Here is a 16,165-nt window from a genome sequence, read left to right on the forward strand (position 1 = left end):
TCGACGCAGTAACGCTTACGGCGTCAGAACTGGGACGTCATAAAGACGTCACGTCAGCCTATACTGTCCATTAAAGCGTCAGTGACAGAATATCTGTGCATGCATTCAAGTCGTTCAACTGTTTTCAATTGCTTTGTTTTGTACGAATATGATACATGGGCGTTGTAAATAGTAAAGTTGTAATGTATTTGCATTAAATAAAATACAAGACCAAGATGAGCCACGTGGACGTGAAGGTAGTATTGCTAGGCCATGAGGCTGTTGGCAAAACTAGCTTGATGCAACGATTTGTCAACGACAGGTTTAACGAGAATCTTGCTTACCAAAACGTTAGTATCCTTTGTTTACGTCCAGTTTGTTCTTATGGAGTTTCCATTGTTATCTGTTGTTTCCTTTAAAATTTTTTCCTTGTGTGCCCGACGAAGTTTCAAGATTTTTATCAGTTTATAAAAACTGCAAAAATAGAATTACCCTTTTCTAGAGGTCATTGATGACAGAAAAAAGTATCTATTTATGCAAAACAATTATTATATACAATGGGTGAAAGACATTTTAAGTGAATATGCTCTGTAATTAGTATTTGTTTAATCGAATGATTCCTTTTACATTCCAGACAATAGGATCAGCCTTTGCATCAAAAGAAATTCAAGTTGGCAACAAAAAGTTAGTTCTTGGTATCTGGGATACGGCAGGAAGTGAAAGGTATGACAATTTTATTGCTGAATGTAGAGATGTGAGTATCACGTATCTCTTTGTTTTAGGTATCAAGCAATGACTAAAGGGTACTATAGAGGTGCAGCTGCAGCATTAATTTGTTTTGATATGACTGATCCAGAGACATTCAAAAGAGCAAAATTTTGGATGACCGAGCTCAGAAGTGTTGAAGAAAATTGTAAAATGTACTTATGTGCGACAAAAAAGGATTTGCTGGACAATGGTACAGATGCTAATCCTAATTTAGAGGTGGTTGAGAGGTATGCCAATGGAGTACAATCACAGCTCTTTCTGACATCAAGTAAAACTGGAGAAAATGTTGGTGAGTGTTTATTTAATCAAAATTCAAGTTGATTAAAAATTAAAGTTTTATTGGAAAAGCAATTACATTTGACATTAAATTTGATTATTAAACATTCAACAAAAATAGAGCATTGCTATTACATTATATAGTTTTTCAAATATCGAACTTAGTTTGACTGTCAATTTTCATAAAATTAGTTATTTATTAATATATTACAATACATGGAACTTGAGTAGTTCATTGTTGTACGAAATTATTACATCATGAAACAATGGGTTATTTGAATCCCAAGTGTTATACTATAACACTATAGCTAAGTTAAACTTTAATCAGCACTTTTAATACGTCTCTCTGTAACTTAAGTAGGTTAGTTTTGTTCTGTGAGGTCAGCAGATATGCATAGTACAAAAATGAAGTGTTTAATTCATGAATAGGTTTACTACATTATTACAAACTTAAGTGCTGATTTGACTCCCAGCATGCTATAGATAACTAATATGTAATATTCCATTGTACTTGAGTTGAGCATTATCTAGAAAGACAGTTGTCATTGTCTAAATTTAAATAAAAATATATCTATAAAGATTTATGAATAATCACACATTTACAATCATTATAAATCTGATTTAAAATAGTATTAAAGGCAGCATATATTCTTTTACAGCTGAAATTTTCAATACAGTCGCTGAGGATTTCATATCGAACCCTCTAAATGCAAAAAATCTAGGAGATTTTATAACACTTGAAAACAATAAGAAAATTTCTCGGTGTTGTCCGTTATGATGAGAAGCAAATGCTGGCCAAGTTTTATTGTATAGCATTTACAGAAACAACTGAATAAGGAACTCACTTTTGTATTATGTACAGAAAGTGAAGTACAATTGAATATTGCTAATGAAAATTTAGTTGAAGTTGTAATGATTAGAATAAGTAAATAAGTAATATTATTAAATTTTGCGCTCTCGTTTTACGGTAATGTTCGTAAAAAAATGAGAAAGTTAGTTAAGCAAGAAATCCTTTGGATTTGATCAAAAAGTAATTATTCTGTATATTGTGAGGTTGAACGTTTAACATTTGCGATTTTTATACATTTGTTGACGGATCACTTGTTGAGAAAAAAGCAATCTATTTTTGGAATTACGAAATGGTACTATTTTTGGTATACCACAAATACAATTTATATTAAATAGAAACAAATTAAAATATACATCATAAGAACATACATATTTTTGATCAAATAATGTTAAGAAAACGTTTCAAATTCGTCGAAAGTCTTGTTCGACTATAAATTTTATTATATAAATTCAATTTTACTTATTTCTGTTATTTCAGAGTAAATACTTTATATTTGAATACTATCATTTCTTTGCTTACATAATATAATTGAGAATATTAAAATGAACTGGAGGTAAAATAGGTTACAAAAAGTCTCATCGAAAAAATATTCGCGACAAGAGTTTCAGGTGTTTTATAGTGCGCAATAATTGATATGTATACCTTTAGATATAGCAAAAAGTAATGAAACATTAGTCTGCGCATTTAAAGCCTGTATACTCTATAGCTGTGATACCACCCTTGTGTCTTTGGTAAAAATATTTAAGTTTTCTCTTCTTTTATTCGCACTAAAATATATAACATATATAATATGTTTACTTAACATTCGCGAGCATTATCGCGATGGAATATCACATGTAAAAAACCGATCCATCGGTTCTTTTAAACTTTCTTTATTCGGTGCGTATCTAAATCAGCGGAAGCTCAGTTTTTTCTCTAATTTGACGAAGAAGAAAAAAATACTGGAAGCAATTACATCTGGCCGTTGAATCTTGATTCGCATAATTCTCGAACTTGCTCGTACACGCCGAAAAACACGAAGCCACCCATTGTAAAGCCGCAGACTCGTGGCGTGAAACCGGCAAACAATCTGTAATGAAAGATAACGAATTGTACTGGTAGATATATAGTTATGAAAAGCATTCACATCTTTATTCATTTTTATATTGTAAAATAAAATAGGTAATTTTATAAGCGAAACATTTATGTAGACGCACCCGCGTGCTCCGTTTTCTCTGTAAACCTCCTTGAGCATTGTCGAAATGCGAACTTCCTTCTTATCGGCGGACGTTGACGAGAGCATTATTCTTGTTTTAGCAACGTCCAACGGTGTCGTTATCGCCGCCGATACTGTTACTATAAGATGCCATAACGCAATGCAAATAAAATTATCATTTGATATGATCTAATTTAGTTTTTATCTTTCATTTATATTACCCGAAGCAGCACCGCAAGTAGCACCTTCAAAGGGAGTACACTCACGACAAGCTTTTCTGGTCCAGCATAATTTGAAATATTCCCAGAGTGGCATTTGCACCAGTCCAAATGGCAAATCTCTGAGAACTGTACTACCATATCCTCGAAAAAGAGTCCTTAGCCTCAGTCTGTTTGTGTCATTAAGTAAAGCTTGCTTGCGCTGTTTCACCACTTCCACTGGCACTCTGATTAAACATGCAACCTGTGAAAAAAAAAATTCCATTATATACTGTTTGGTTATGCTTATGTCAAAATACATTTGTGTATTACATCACTCAAGATCTGTCTCTTATCAAATGAAATATGTGAATAATAAATAAAAGCGACTTTAAATTATCTAAAATTTATAATGTATTAATAAAAATTTATATTAATATCAATCTGAAATTTATAATAATAAATTTAATTGCAGATAATTGACAATCATACATTATAGTGAAATATTAATCATATTCATCATATTACCATTTCAGCTGAGGAGGCAGCACCCATGTGTATAAAGGAGTGATATTGATGTGGAAGGTAAGGCTGAAATACATGTTTGATCCCTTCATACGTCATAAAAAATAGAGAAGCTAAAATACATCAAAACAATTATAAATGTCACGTATGTTTTAAATGTATATTATTAGAGTTTGATCAATACAAGTTATTTATACCTGCTGGTGCAGAGCCTATCATGACTGGTACAATGCCTTGATAAAGGTGCCTGAATCCTCCAGATTTAATAAATCCATGTTGACTTTGTAACCGAGTCTTCAAAGTATCTAGAGGGAAAAAAACTATGTCACACACTACCCCTGCAGCAGCTCCAGACTGAATATCAATAAATATTGAATGAAAAATCTGTCAAAATTGCAAAGAAAATTTGTTGGTATGAAATACTCACAATCATAGACGTAAGAAATATATTTTTCGTGGCAATATTCTCTCCCTCGCTATATAGCATTATTGTAAAGTCGATAACGACTGCTTAAAATTCAAGGTCGCAGGTTCATCAAAAACACATTAATCCAGTATCTACAACAACTTACAAAATACTTATGTATCACGAGGTTAATTGAAAGGTAAAAAAGAAGCAGTTCATCAATTAGTTCACTGAAAAAAGTCGTGAATAAAATGCGAAGTTACGGAGAGCTTCTTTAACCTCCAGCGCTCGTACACGCACGCGAGTTCAACTTCGCCGGAGCATGCATGCTATGCACTGAAGCAGACGACAAATTCTCACTTGCGCATAAGGAGGGATAAAGAGTGAAAGAGAGAGAGAGAGAGAGAGAGAGAAGAAAGAGAGAGAGAGAGAGAGAGAGAGAGAGAAGAAAGAGAGAGAGAGAGAGAGAGCTAGTCAGTGAGCAATCGGGTGCTTACCAATTATTGAGCATTGCTAAATTTGCAATGCGTGATACATCTACGTGCGGCTCGCGATGTTATCCACAGTTCTGCGGTATTTCATGCAGCAAAAGCATAATTAGCATTCTATTTTCTACAATAAATTCTACACACTTATTAATTAAATTTCTTTTTAATTAGTAAGTTTGTCTGTGATTAAAATTGACAGTCGCAAATTTCAAGGTCATAAACACGCTGGAGCAACAGCAATTAGTAGATAAACAAAGCCAATTTTATACGCAGCAATTAGCGCTCACAGCTCCCTGTCAAATCTCGCATATATATATATATATGACTATAACTATAAGTGGTGTGTAGCGATGACGTGTATCAGCCAGAGTAGCTCGGGCTCTAGCGTCGTCTGCTGCGTGTGCCTGGGCGATATTGTTTTGTGTTGCGACGTTACGAAATTCGCCTGGCAGTTAGCATCAGGATGCCACTGCAGCAACTACATCGTGATTCATTGACAGAAAAATACAATTGCCATTTATCGGACACACGTTGGAAATAACCTGGGATCATGGCGCCAAATATATTGCAGAGCAGCCTGGAGAACGCTTCGTTCAACATTGTCTTTCAGGTACACATAGGTTCGCCTCAAAGATGCTGCTGTATATATTTAGAGTAATAATGGTTGTTTTATTTAGATAATGTGTCGAGGCGTCACTTTTTTCCTGAATGCATTCGTGGTTAGACACGTGGGTCAAGCTATTCTTGGTGTGATGAATGTACGGTTGCTGCTTCTTGAATCTATGATTCTTTTTCTCTCCAAGGAGCCTTTTATGAAAGCTGGACTTACTAATACAGCAGAACATAATTGGGCTCAAGTTGTTAATTTATTATGGCTAAGGTAGATATCTAATGAATCGCAATTTTTGTTGGGTATTGTAGATTGTACGTTGATCTGATTTTTCAGTGTTCCTGTTTCCGTTGTAATGTCCTTTCTATTTGGATACATGTGGATTTATGTTCTACCTACTTCAGAAACTTTACCCCCATACTACACTTTTGCTGTTTATGCAGTCGCAATTTCTTGTGTGATAGAGCTTTTATCACTGGTGGTACAACTTGTTGCCAGTGCATTTTTATTCAATAGACTTAGGGTAACATTGTTGAATTTTTTCTTTTTCAAAATCTTTTTACAAAATAACGGTAGAGTAATCAATTTTAATGTATTTTAGATTGTTTTAGATACTATTATGATTGCACTTAGGACTGCAACATTTGTTTTTTTAATTATATACAACCCAGAGAATGCACTTCTTGCTTTTGGAGTTGCACAACTAGCAGCAGCTGTCTTTTACACTGCAAGTCATTACGTTTACTTTAATCATTATATTAAGCGATTGAAGAGGCACAAATTAAAAAGAAGACTATCCGTGAGTGATGATGGAACAGAAGAGATTGTTGAGTCAGAATTTCCTTTTATGTCTTTAAAAGATTTCCTACCTGGTCAGTTAGAAAATCATGTAAGTAAAACCAAATAAAAAATTTTTTAATTTTGGGAAAGATGAAAAGAATAAGGTAGTTGTTTATTTCAGAACACAGTTTTGGATAAAAATCTATATCATCTCACTATGTCTTTTTTTAAACAATCAGCACTTAAGCAACTATTGACAGAAGGTGAAAGATTGATCATGACATTTGCACCACTCCTAACTTTTGCAGAACAGGTAATGCAATTCACAATCAATCGAAATTTTAATAAGATATTTGATACTTGATCTATAACAAAAATGATCAGAAAATAATATACTCTGAGATGCAAAAGCCGTTTATTTTGTGTTAGAGTTCGGATTCTTTTTACTTTTTAAAAAATCTGCACAATCTTTATTAGGTAATAATTAAATGCAATGAAAACTAAATGTTGTCAAATACTTTTGTCATTATTCCTTTTCTCTTTTTTTCTCAATTCAAATTTTGAAAATCGTCAAATTGACACGAAAAATAAATACTTAGTATTTTTCTGCATTAACGGTATCTTAATTTTTCTAAAAATATCTTAACATTGCATAAGAAATGGACATCAAGTAAAGAAACTTGTCATATTCTATATTTACAAGGGACATTTCTAAACAATAACTACTTTGTAGCATTCAACATGAATGATTTGTTAGACAAAAATTTTCATTTTACTGTAATAAATGACAAATAATTAGGCAATTCTTTATTAAATAACATCGTGATCAATAAATTTAATAAGCAGTATAAAAATAAAATTCCTATAAACAAATGTCGATCGTTACTATATCATAAATATTTAGTTAGTAAAATGCCAACCGTGATTACAGGGAGTATACGAAGTAGTAAACAACTTAGGTTCATTAGCAGCACGTTTCATCTTCCGTCCGATCGAAGACAGCGGTTACTTCTACTTCACTCAACTAGTTCAACGTGACCGTCCAATATCCCATCAACCATCCGGCAGAGTTGAAGAAAGTACCAACGTTCTCCGTTACTTGTGCGTCGTCGTGACGTCCATCGGTTTGATAGTCTTAGTATTTGGCCAATCTTATTCATCTCTGTTACTTTGGTTGTACGGTGGCGAAAAGCTCACCGCAACTCTACCCATACTTTTACTACGTGCACACTGTTTGGCAGTATTATTATTGGGCATTAATGGAGTGACAGAATGTTACACAAACGCTACTGCAGACAGTGGCACAATTGATAAGAACAATGTGATTATGATTTATGAGTCGCTGGCATTTCTCGTCGCTTCATACGTTTTTGTCACCTGGTTTGGACCTGTTGGATTTATACTTGGAAACTGCGTGAACATGGGCTTGAGAATTGCACATTCGACGACGTTCATTAACAGAAGATATGCTGAGACAAGATACCAGCCGCTTCAAGGACTCGTGCCTAAACCCTTCTTTAGTTGTTGTCTCATCATTGCTGCCCTCGTCACTACATTCTCTCAGGTGAGTTACTCAAGTAATAATTTCTTTTGGTTAATAATTTAATGAAATTAATTAGCGTAAAAATTATTACGATTCAATTTTTTCAAATGTTAATAATATTTTGTAGACATACTATTTTCCTGACGATAAATTCTTGCATTTGTTCATCGGCATAATGATGTTCGGCTTGGTAATGTTCTCGTGGATGTACGAAAACTACGAGCTGATAAAGCTTGGTTTAAGCAAATGGATAGAGAGGCGGAACAGTGATGTTAAAAGCGATTGAAGATAAATTCATACGTCACGTTATTTATACGTTCGTTCAACAGAATAAAAATTTATTTTTGTATATTTGTCCAAATGCTGTTTAATAATAAGTTCTATTTTTTACACACTCGCTTTGTTTTTACTGCTTTGAATCCTTGCCAGATTTTTCTACTTAGACAAACACTTTTCAGAAGCTTGTCTTGCATTAGTAAAATATTTTAAAAATATTGCTTAAGTTGTTATTCAATATGAATAACAAGTGATGTTTTTAGAAAATAATAGAATATATTGTAAAAACAATCGTTGTTGGAAGAAGTATATATTTTTTTAATTTTGCTCCTCGTTTGCACGTCTGTTATATAATTTAATGTAGCAGGTTGGTGCAAACAAATAGAACTTTTGACCATTTCTTATGAATTAGCGTTGAGAATACCTTTTAAGCCCTGTCTTAACTTATCGACATTTGTTCGTGTCGTACATTTGCTTCAGTCGTAAAAAAAAATCTAGATCAAATCGTGCAATTTTGTCAAATAACATTCTAATAGAAATCAACTTGTTTTTCAGAAGAGTAAAAATTTAGCAACGCGCTCTATGTCTGGAAAATATCTGATTAAAGCCTACGACGTTCTGACCAAAGATCGATACAAATCATTTTTACTTTCCCGAGCAATTTTCTTACTAATAAAAATACGCTACGTTTTCAGTTGCCTTATATGGATAAAATTTCCCCTTTATCTTTTATTAGAAATTAAAATCATACTATAAGCACAAAATATTCGCACATTGTTTCAGAATTACACTTCGTGACAAAAGATCGCGTACGCCAGTGTTTTGTCTTTTCGATAATTCAAATGTAGACGCGAAAATCATACCTAAAGCCACCGAATTTCAAACAGTAGGTTCAATTCTACCAACGAAAGATATGGGAAAGTAGATAATTTTGCAGATAAATAATTAAGATATATTTTATTAATTTCTTTCCCAAATAATATTTTATAGTGTAATAAAAAAGCTGAACAATGATAAAAAAGTTAAAAGTCCTAGTTAGAAATCGTAGTAATTTTATCTACACTCAGCACCGAATAATCACATAACTATTATTATTTAACAATAATACCAATACGGGTGCGGCCACGTCACGTCAGCGCTCATAGCGGTATATACTACATCAGCTGTTTTACTACGCTGTTTTACTACAAAGCAATGTACATCGCTACAGATATATACCACGTACATACAAAATATGTTCTCTCTGCATTCACACCCTTTTTTCAGCGTGTAGCAGATTTGCGCAAGGTGCTATAACTTCTAGTAAGTAAAATTCTAGTGACATCGGTTTTCAATTCTAGTGAATTGCATTCGTCCGAACTTTAGCCAAGCTTCCGGTCAAAAATGGGAAAAACAATTTTTAATTACATTTACCTGAAGTTCGGCCAAACTTTAGCTAAACTTTAAAACAAAACTCTAATTGTACAACTATGAAAATAAATTTGGGAAAAGTTGTCCCAAACCTTCTGTAAAGAAACTGACCGACTAAGCAAGTTTGGCATCGTCTCACAGGAAAATTTTTGCCAAAATTTATTCAACGTAAGTTTGACGAAAATTTGGTAAAATTTGAACTTTTTCTTACGCGGAAACACAATATCTTATCGCAGTATCGACAGTTGTTTTGACAAATTTTTACAAATGAACACTAACGATTACAACATTAAACTGTTATTATAGTCTTACTGATGACTGCATTATAAGGATCAGATCGAATTATCGTCATTCATTAACACCTTCAGTCAGTCAGTCATCGAGGTAGAGAGAAACATTTATTTGTGCAACATGCTAAATGACCGAATTGAGCGTTTGCACACCAATCCGTTGGCCCGTCAATCGCCGTCAGAACCTAATTAAAGGACGAAGCTTTCAAAGATCTCCAGCAGCGTAGGTTTTTTTGGAAGCCCGTTTCGCGAGACAACGACTGATTGCCTACGAAGACCTCGACGACGGTCACACTGCATTTCCTACCCTCGGTTATTTGCGATTGCTGCAAGAGTTGCTGCACATGCTAAGCTAGCAGAGAGCTTCGTAACAAGCTCAATTGCAGCTCTACGTCGCCGATGAATCGCGAGGGATGAGCTATTTGTAACAACTTCAATCACATTTCAAAATATTTCTAGAAAATACTCCGAAAATTTGTTTACTAATACTTGCAATGTTCTCCAAGTTTATTTAGATTTTGTAAGTTTCTTACACGGCAATGATTATTTTAAGAAATTCCACTTCTTAACTGTAAAAAGTCTTTAGTCAGCTGATTGTTGAATTTAATGATTTTCGGTACCTGTTGATTATAAATAAATTACTCGTATGTTTAACTGTTGCGGTACCATGTGATCTTTTAACGATGATTTGTGTCTACAGTCTAATAGAATAATCCTGAAAAAGTTGCATCCTCCCTTAGTAAGTGTGTAATATTTAGAGTTATAAACAGTTAGTATAGTGTTGTAGATTTCGTTTTACATATATCTACATTATAAATCCAATGGAACTATTATTCTCAATTAAAATCCAATGTACCCCAATGAATATACTTTTTTCTTAGATAAAAATATATAGCAAATAAATCCAGGGAAATTTTGTGAATATATTGATGTAATTGGTTACATTTATTTACTATATATTTATTGTATCCTAAATAATTTAATTAGGAAAACAATGACGCAGCATCAAACGATCGAAAGTCTTCACTGATTATTCAGCATTGATTATAATTATCACGCGAGTGAGTTTTGTTGAAAGTCATCTCTTTAAAAGTTTCCATTCCGATTATTGCAATCGCTTCGATTTCGCATAAAATCGCGAGACGCCGTGGACGCCGGTCTCGTCATCTCGCGTTCTTTCTACGTTTTAAGCATTTATGGCAAGTATGAGTAAATTAAAGTACCTCACTGCAGAGCAAAAAAAATTCTACGAAGACAATGGATTCGTTAAAATATCGGGACTTTTTACGGATCGAGAATTCCAAGAAATTTCAGACGAGTACGACTATGTTTTCACTGAGAAGTCAAAGGAAAATATGGACGGATTGGAAACTGCATGGACTGGAGAGGACATGAAAAAAGCAGCTAATAACATCAATTACACTGTGAGTATTGAATTACATTTACGAGCAATCGAAAGAATAGCTTAATAAATAACGCAAGTTTTTGCTGAATCTCTGCTATAAATGTCATACACTCGCAGGTAAAATCCATCCATAACTGGCAAATGTTCAGCGAGGTATTCACCAGATTAATCTCCAACCCAAAGCTTATGGACGCTGTGGAAGACATAATGGGCCCAAATATCCTGCTCCATCACAATAAGGCTCACATCAAACCGCCAGAAAAAGGTGCACCTTACCTTATGCATCAGGATTACCCGTACTTCCCCTTTAAAAAACACTCGATGGTTGCTGTCTTCGTTCACATGGACGACACGACTCCCGAAAACGGTGGTCTCTGCGTTTATCCCGGTAGCCACAAACTTGGTCCTTTGAAAACACTTGAACTCGCTGACACCGATGGCACCGCTGACGTGATACGTTACGTTGATCCTCAACGCTTTCCGATCGCTGGCGCTTTTCCAATCTCAGCAAAGAGAGGCGATATCGTGATTTTTTCGTATTTATTGGTTCATGGCTCCTACCTTAATTTGTCGGATAGACAGAGACGCATGTTCCTGTTACAACTGCGCTCCGCTGATGACGAACCCGACCAACACATTCACCATTCATTTTGCCAGGATATGGTGCTCAGAGGCAGAAATATGAAAAGAAGAGCCAACAAGGCTACGCGGTTTGTTGACGCTGTATCTAATAGTTGAATTCATTCCACTAAATGATCCTTGCATTCCAACAAGAATAAATTAATTTTAAACATATTCTTTTCATAATATTTTTAAAGGTTTCATTAATATTTTTCGATGGCTTATAACGAAAATTAATACATATGAGTTATAGAATACATATTATTACTAGTTTCGTCTATCAATTAATGATGATAAAAAGTGTTTTCATGATAAAAAATACAACTACTAGGATCAAAATGATCAATAATTTTATAATATTTTACAAGAAATCTTATTTAATATTTTATTTTTTTCTTACGAATATACGTTTCTCAAATTTAAACAGCTTACAAAATACATATGTATTTATTCTATTTTTATGTTCACCCATAGAACCGATAGAGACACAATGCTTATTTTTTTATTATTATGAGGAAATAATCGAAGTTAAATAATGTATAGAATTATGAATTTTTTGCCTATCGTTATAATAACTGAACATGAAACATTTAACCTGATTATGCGAGTACCGCGCCAATAATACAAGTTTTCCACTCACAAGATCATCATGAGATTAAGTACTATCTTGAAATTGCATAAGTCGTAAGCATTGAATGACATTTTTACGATCATCTGAATACTATAACAGCATTTGTTATTAAAGTTACGTAAAATAAAATAACCTGTTGTAAGAAAGATTTTGCGTTGTTAGTTCGAATAAATTGACGATCGAAAAGTTGAATGAATGATAATGCAAGCAAGACAGGTCTATATTGATGTGTAAATGCATTATGCTGACATATAACGTATGCTACTCGTACGTTAAAGACGATAGAATTTATACGCCCTCATCCGTATCTTAAACATCAACAGTGAAAGAAATCTTCATTGTTCGGTAATCGTTGGCCAACCCTAAGAAAATAACCAAGCGTCTATACACCGACTTATTGGAGAGTATCAACAGTATACGCTTGAGCTCCGCGATAAACGGAGCTCTGAGGGATCTTATGTATCGACGAAGTCTATTTCGCGGACGCAAAAACTCATGGAGAACAATTTGAGACGTTGCTTGAATTTTCAATTAATATCGAAGAAATACACGAGCATTAGGATGGAAAAGTCATCGATGGGCGATTTTGTTACCGTCTTATATTTAGTTGAATCTGTTGTCAATTTAACCAATTTTATGTCAATAAATTTAATTACATTTCATGATAGTACTCTTAAATCACGTACAAATGGTAATTAAATACTTTTTTCCTTTAGCCATTTTATAATAACAGTTATATTTTATATATCTAAATTATATCCAACTTTATTCCAAAATTTTTTATCGGCAAAATTATCGGTCTTACGCAGATAAAATTTGTTCGGACCAGCTATTTCGACGTACGAGAATTCGAAATCATCCGGATCAACTCTGGGTAGTTCGTGTCCGGATAAACTCGGTATTCTGAAATACAAAATAGATACTCATCACTGAACGTCAAATATATTTAAATGTATTTTACAATTACTAACCCTGTCTTCGCTGCATTAACCCAGAAGTCTAACATAACATCCAACATAATTCTATCTTCTTCTGTCGTAGTTGGATCGATGTACTTGTTCTCAAGAACGAGGAAAATGTCATCCAAGTGACTAACGCCTGCGAAAAAAAGTATATGTACCTTGTCGCTCTACTTTCAATCTGTTTAAAGATTCCCTTTTGAGATATTACCAAAATTGAACTTGGTGCCAGATAAGTAATCCGTTTCACTCTGAGCTCCTCGATAGCTGTAATAATAAGCGTAGACCGGGCTCTTGTTAGCTTTAGCTTGCAATCTTGCAGACTTTTCCAGAATAACATGAAAGGCTGCGTGAGTTTTCATGTACAGCAAACCCATGATGGTTTTTTGGCTTTCCTTATCGAAAGGATCTAGATTACCGACATAATGCTCTCTAGCTAAACGAGCGATTTCCGCGTGTTTAGTCAAAGGTAGAGTTTTATTGTACATGAGAGTGAAGGGAGTCAAATACTCCCAGTTTGTGTCGGTGTAGTTCAGCTTAGTAAGATTGAAAGCGATACCTTGAACATGCAATTGTTTAGTAGTAGCATTCAAGTCGAACGTTGGAAAATTGAGACGCAAAGAAAACTTACTCGATATAGTGGAACCGCCTTCTTCACTGACAACGCCGCTGGTCCATGGCACATCATAGATGTCACCCTCCTTCAAAATTTCCTCGGGAGATTTGCTGATAAAGTAGTCACTTACATTTCTTTCGGCGACAGGTATGAACAGCGGATAGTAATAATTCAGATCAGTGATTTGCCTCTGAACAGAGATAGCGCGAAATTTTAATTACAGAACCTCGATAAAAATCTGTGATTTTGACGTACCAGCATTACTTTCATTCCCTCAGCGAGAGCTTGCGCAGACAATTTCTTCAGGCATTCGACCATCTTCTCAGAGCTTTTCGTAGTACAATTAACGATGACAGCCAACCTTTTGGCGTTTTGCAAAGGTTTGGGGTCGAAGGCCCAAGGCGACAGAGCCGTGCCACTAAAGGATATTCCATTTTTGAATAGACCGGAGCTCATTTTTGATAGGTAATGGAAGTGTACGCTGCTGCCGCCAGCACTAGCACCGAATAAACTAATCTGGTCGGGATTGCCGCCGAAGGCAGCAATGTTGTTGATTACCCATTTTATAGCGAGGTTTTGATCTTTCAAAGCCATATTACCAGACGCGACGTTGTCCTCCGTACTGAGGAATCCAAAGATGCCCAGACGGTAATTGAACGTCACCAATATGACGTCGCGGTCCATAATATATCTTGCCTTTGTGTAGGTACCAGCGCCTCGTTGGAAAGCACCTTCGTGGAACCAAATGATTACCGGAAGTGGCGCAGGATCTTTTTTATCCAACATAGGTACATAAATGTTCATGAACAGACAGTCCTCTACTCCTTCGATAAGCCCCGTCTGGTAGTCGTACTGGATGCATTTATTTGGCTCTTGCCTCGCGAGGACAACTTCGTCGCGATGTTTGGTGATTGGTTGCGGAGGCTGAGGTAAGGATTCTTTGTAGAAAAAATAATTATCGCAAGCTTTGCACAAAATTTTTACCTTAAAACGTAGTTCGCCCACCGGTGGCTCGGCGTATGGAATACCTTCGAATATTTTGTACGGCCTTCCCGCGTACGATACGTTCCATCGACCTCTTATTTTTTGAAATTCAGTGATGACTAATGGGCCGTAAGTTGGAGATGCCGAAATTTGAATGATCGCCCAGAGGGCAAAAAATATCGCGACGAGTATTTCATTTTCCATTTTCCGATTAACAGGCGTCACGGAACGAGATTAAAGGTAAGCTTGAGCTGGTAGAATCTGGACGCCTCTTTTATATGATAATTGTGCATTAAATTTTGCTTACGATGTTCAAATATGTAAGACAAACTCTGATCGCAGCTCATTAATGCCAGATAAGCTACTCGCTGAATAAACTCTTCTTTATTTATTTTATAATTTGTTTCTTCGCGAAAATAATTTTTTTCGCAGTTTCATCGGAGAAGTTAATAACTGAAGCTATCCTAAAAACTTTACATAATGCAGGAGAATGAAAGCTCACTACGATCTAGACTTTTTACATAATTTAGTTATACAATACTATTGGCACAATTTATGGTTAATATGCATATATGTAACATTGAACAATATCTGCAAACATTGCTTATCGTTATTAAATATTGTGTGTGGCAGAAATAATAATGTCAAGGAAAGAAATCGAATTTTGTAATTAACAAACATGATTGAATATAAATACATTTAAAAATGTGGGAATTCGCTTTATGTTTGAAAATGATATTCGATTAAAAGTCTGAGTTAATAAATGTAATAGCTAACTGTATGTTTTCATCGGGTTAATTATTTATGTATAACAATGATAGCTTTCCTACTGCATTTTTTACAGTCCTCTTCAAATTATTTGCTGAGTTTCCCCAACTTTTCTTTCTCCGTCCTAAAACACGCACTAATGATAACAAATGATGTACACGGTGTACAACAACATGCCATCAATTTTCACGAAACTGTTTTGGAATATTATTAACACCATCATATATTGACAAGTGTTAATAATAAATCAATACCAACCGTTTAATTAGAATACAAAAATGTAAAGGTGAAAGCTGATAGCAAGGTTCTTAATTTTGCTCAAAAAAATTCGATTGCTGTTGCATTTAGCGAAATCAAAGCCACGTAAGGGAGAATATAGGAGAAGATTTGTAAATGTATGCACTCGAAAAACTATACAGTATATATTTTATTACTGACTAGCCAAGGAAACAAAATAGCGTTGCCTTAGCAAATAGAATTACTACTTTACTGAACAACCGTGACTTCAAAGAGTAAAGCTTCTGACTAACTATATAATTAGAATAACTTTGTAATTATAAAAATGAAAACTTACATTTATTCGAACGT

The 16,165-nt window shown here is 34.5% G+C and overlaps 5 protein-coding genes across 8 annotated transcripts; 3 read left to right on the forward strand and 2 right to left on the reverse strand.

The window, feature by feature from the left end:
- Nucleotides 1-16: 16 nt before the first annotated feature.
- On the forward strand, nt 17-1,821 carry LOC131670901 (ras-related protein Rab-24-like). The gene is made up of 4 exons (XM_058946894.1): nt 17-329; nt 614-702; nt 762-1,036; nt 1,683-1,821. The coding sequence occupies exons 1-4, from the start codon at nt 216-218 to the stop codon at nt 1,799-1,801; spliced, it is 597 nt and encodes a 198-aa protein (XP_058802877.1). The 5' UTR covers nt 17-215; the 3' UTR covers nt 1,802-1,821.
- Nucleotides 1,822-2,751: 930 nt separating this feature from the next.
- Nucleotides 2,752-4,506, reverse strand: LOC131670899 (mitochondrial S-adenosylmethionine carrier protein-like). Of its 4 annotated transcripts, XM_058946886.1 has the most exons (6): nt 4,218-4,506; nt 3,988-4,144; nt 3,794-3,903; nt 3,290-3,530; nt 3,070-3,208; nt 2,752-2,942 (listed from the first exon to the last, which is right to left on the reverse strand). In XM_058946886.1, exons 1-6 carry the CDS (start codon nt 4,275-4,277, stop codon nt 2,825-2,827), a joined length of 825 nt encoding a protein of 274 aa, XP_058802869.1. In that variant the 5' UTR covers nt 4,278-4,506; the 3' UTR covers nt 2,752-2,824. The 4 variants fall into 4 exon arrangements, with proteins under 4 accessions (XP_058802869.1, XP_058802871.1, XP_058802870.1 ...); XM_058946888.1 differs by having other exon boundaries at nt 2,752-3,208; nt 3,988-4,095; nt 4,363-4,506; XM_058946887.1 differs by having other exon boundaries at nt 2,752-3,208; nt 3,988-4,095.
- Nucleotides 4,507-4,732: 226 nt separating this feature from the next.
- Nucleotides 4,733-8,005, forward strand: LOC131670907 (protein RFT1 homolog). Its single transcript, XM_058946900.1, has 7 exons — nt 4,733-5,294; nt 5,362-5,564; nt 5,631-5,817; nt 5,896-6,183; nt 6,256-6,387; nt 7,006-7,638; nt 7,745-8,005. The coding sequence occupies exons 1-7, from the start codon at nt 5,235-5,237 to the stop codon at nt 7,901-7,903; spliced, it is 1,662 nt and encodes a 553-aa protein (XP_058802883.1). The 5' UTR covers nt 4,733-5,234; the 3' UTR covers nt 7,904-8,005.
- Nucleotides 8,006-10,740: 2,735 nt separating this feature from the next.
- Nucleotides 10,741-12,942, forward strand: LOC131670915 (phytanoyl-CoA dioxygenase, peroxisomal-like). The gene is made up of 2 exons (XM_058946910.1): nt 10,741-11,017; nt 11,116-12,942. Exons 1-2 carry the CDS (start codon nt 10,790-10,792, stop codon nt 11,734-11,736), a joined length of 849 nt encoding a protein of 282 aa, XP_058802893.1. The 5' UTR covers nt 10,741-10,789; the 3' UTR covers nt 11,737-12,942.
- A 48-nt stretch (nt 12,943-12,990) lies between these two features.
- LOC131670872 (carboxylic ester hydrolase-like) lies at nt 12,991-15,344 on the reverse strand. Its single transcript, XM_058946849.1, has 6 exons — nt 14,810-15,344; nt 14,081-14,749; nt 13,841-14,015; nt 13,421-13,768; nt 13,222-13,348; nt 12,991-13,153 (listed from the first exon to the last, which is right to left on the reverse strand). The coding sequence occupies exons 1-6, from the start codon at nt 15,011-15,013 to the stop codon at nt 12,991-12,993; spliced, it is 1,686 nt and encodes a 561-aa protein (XP_058802832.1). The 5' UTR covers nt 15,014-15,344.
- Nucleotides 15,345-16,165: the final 821 nt, after the last annotated feature.

Source organism: Phymastichus coffea, unplaced genomic scaffold (assembly GCF_024137745.1).
Source record: "Phymastichus coffea isolate CEN01 unplaced genomic scaffold, Cenicafe_Pcof_1.1 PCOF00117, whole genome shotgun sequence".
Taxonomy (NCBI): domain Eukaryota; kingdom Metazoa; phylum Arthropoda; class Insecta; order Hymenoptera; family Eulophidae; genus Phymastichus; species Phymastichus coffea.

Bases quoted from the DNA above. Each gene is read 5' to 3' on its own strand.
- LOC131670901 (XM_058946894.1), top strand. From the start codon at position 216: ATGAGCCACGTGGACGTGAAGGTAGTATTGCTAGGCCATGAGGCTGTT. The intron at 330-613 runs GTTAGTATCCTT...TTTACATTCCAG, and splicing joins AGAATCTTGCTTACCAAAAC to ACAATAGGATCAGCCTTTGC. The intron at 1,037-1,682 runs GTGAGTGTTTAT...ATTCTTTTACAG, and splicing joins TAAAACTGGAGAAAATGTTG to CTGAAATTTTCAATACAGTC.
- LOC131670899 (XM_058946885.1), bottom strand. From the start codon at position 4,277: ATGCTATATAGCGAGGGAGAGAATATTGCCACGAAAAATATATTTCTT. The intron at 4,145-4,217 runs GTGAGTATTTCA...ATTGATATTCAG, and splicing joins TATTTCTTACGTCTATGATT to TCTGGAGCTGCTGCAGGGGT. The intron at 3,904-3,987 runs GTATAAATAACT...GATGTATTTTAG, and splicing joins GATAGGCTCTGCACCAGCAG to CTTCTCTATTTTTTATGACG.
- LOC131670907 (XM_058946900.1), top strand. From the start codon at position 5,235: ATGGCGCCAAATATATTGCAGAGCAGCCTGGAGAACGCTTCGTTCAAC. The intron at 5,295-5,361 runs GTACACATAGGT...TGTTTTATTTAG, and splicing joins CGTTCAACATTGTCTTTCAG to ATAATGTGTCGAGGCGTCAC. The intron at 5,818-5,895 runs GTAACATTGTTG...AATGTATTTTAG, and splicing joins TTTTATTCAATAGACTTAGG to ATTGTTTTAGATACTATTAT.
- LOC131670915 (XM_058946910.1), top strand. From the start codon at position 10,790: ATGGCAAGTATGAGTAAATTAAAGTACCTCACTGCAGAGCAAAAAAAA. The intron at 11,018-11,115 runs GTGAGTATTGAA...ATACACTCGCAG, and splicing joins CTAATAACATCAATTACACT to GTAAAATCCATCCATAACTG.
- LOC131670872 (XM_058946849.1), bottom strand. From the start codon at position 15,013: ATGGAAAATGAAATACTCGTCGCGATATTTTTTGCCCTCTGGGCGATC. The intron at 14,750-14,809 runs GTAAAAATTTTG...TCCTTACCTCAG, and splicing joins TGGGCGAACTACGTTTTAAG to CCTCCGCAACCAATCACCAA. The intron at 13,769-13,840 runs GTAAGTTTTCTT...TGCATGTTCAAG, and splicing joins AGGCGGTTCCACTATATCGA to GTATCGCTTTCAATCTTACT.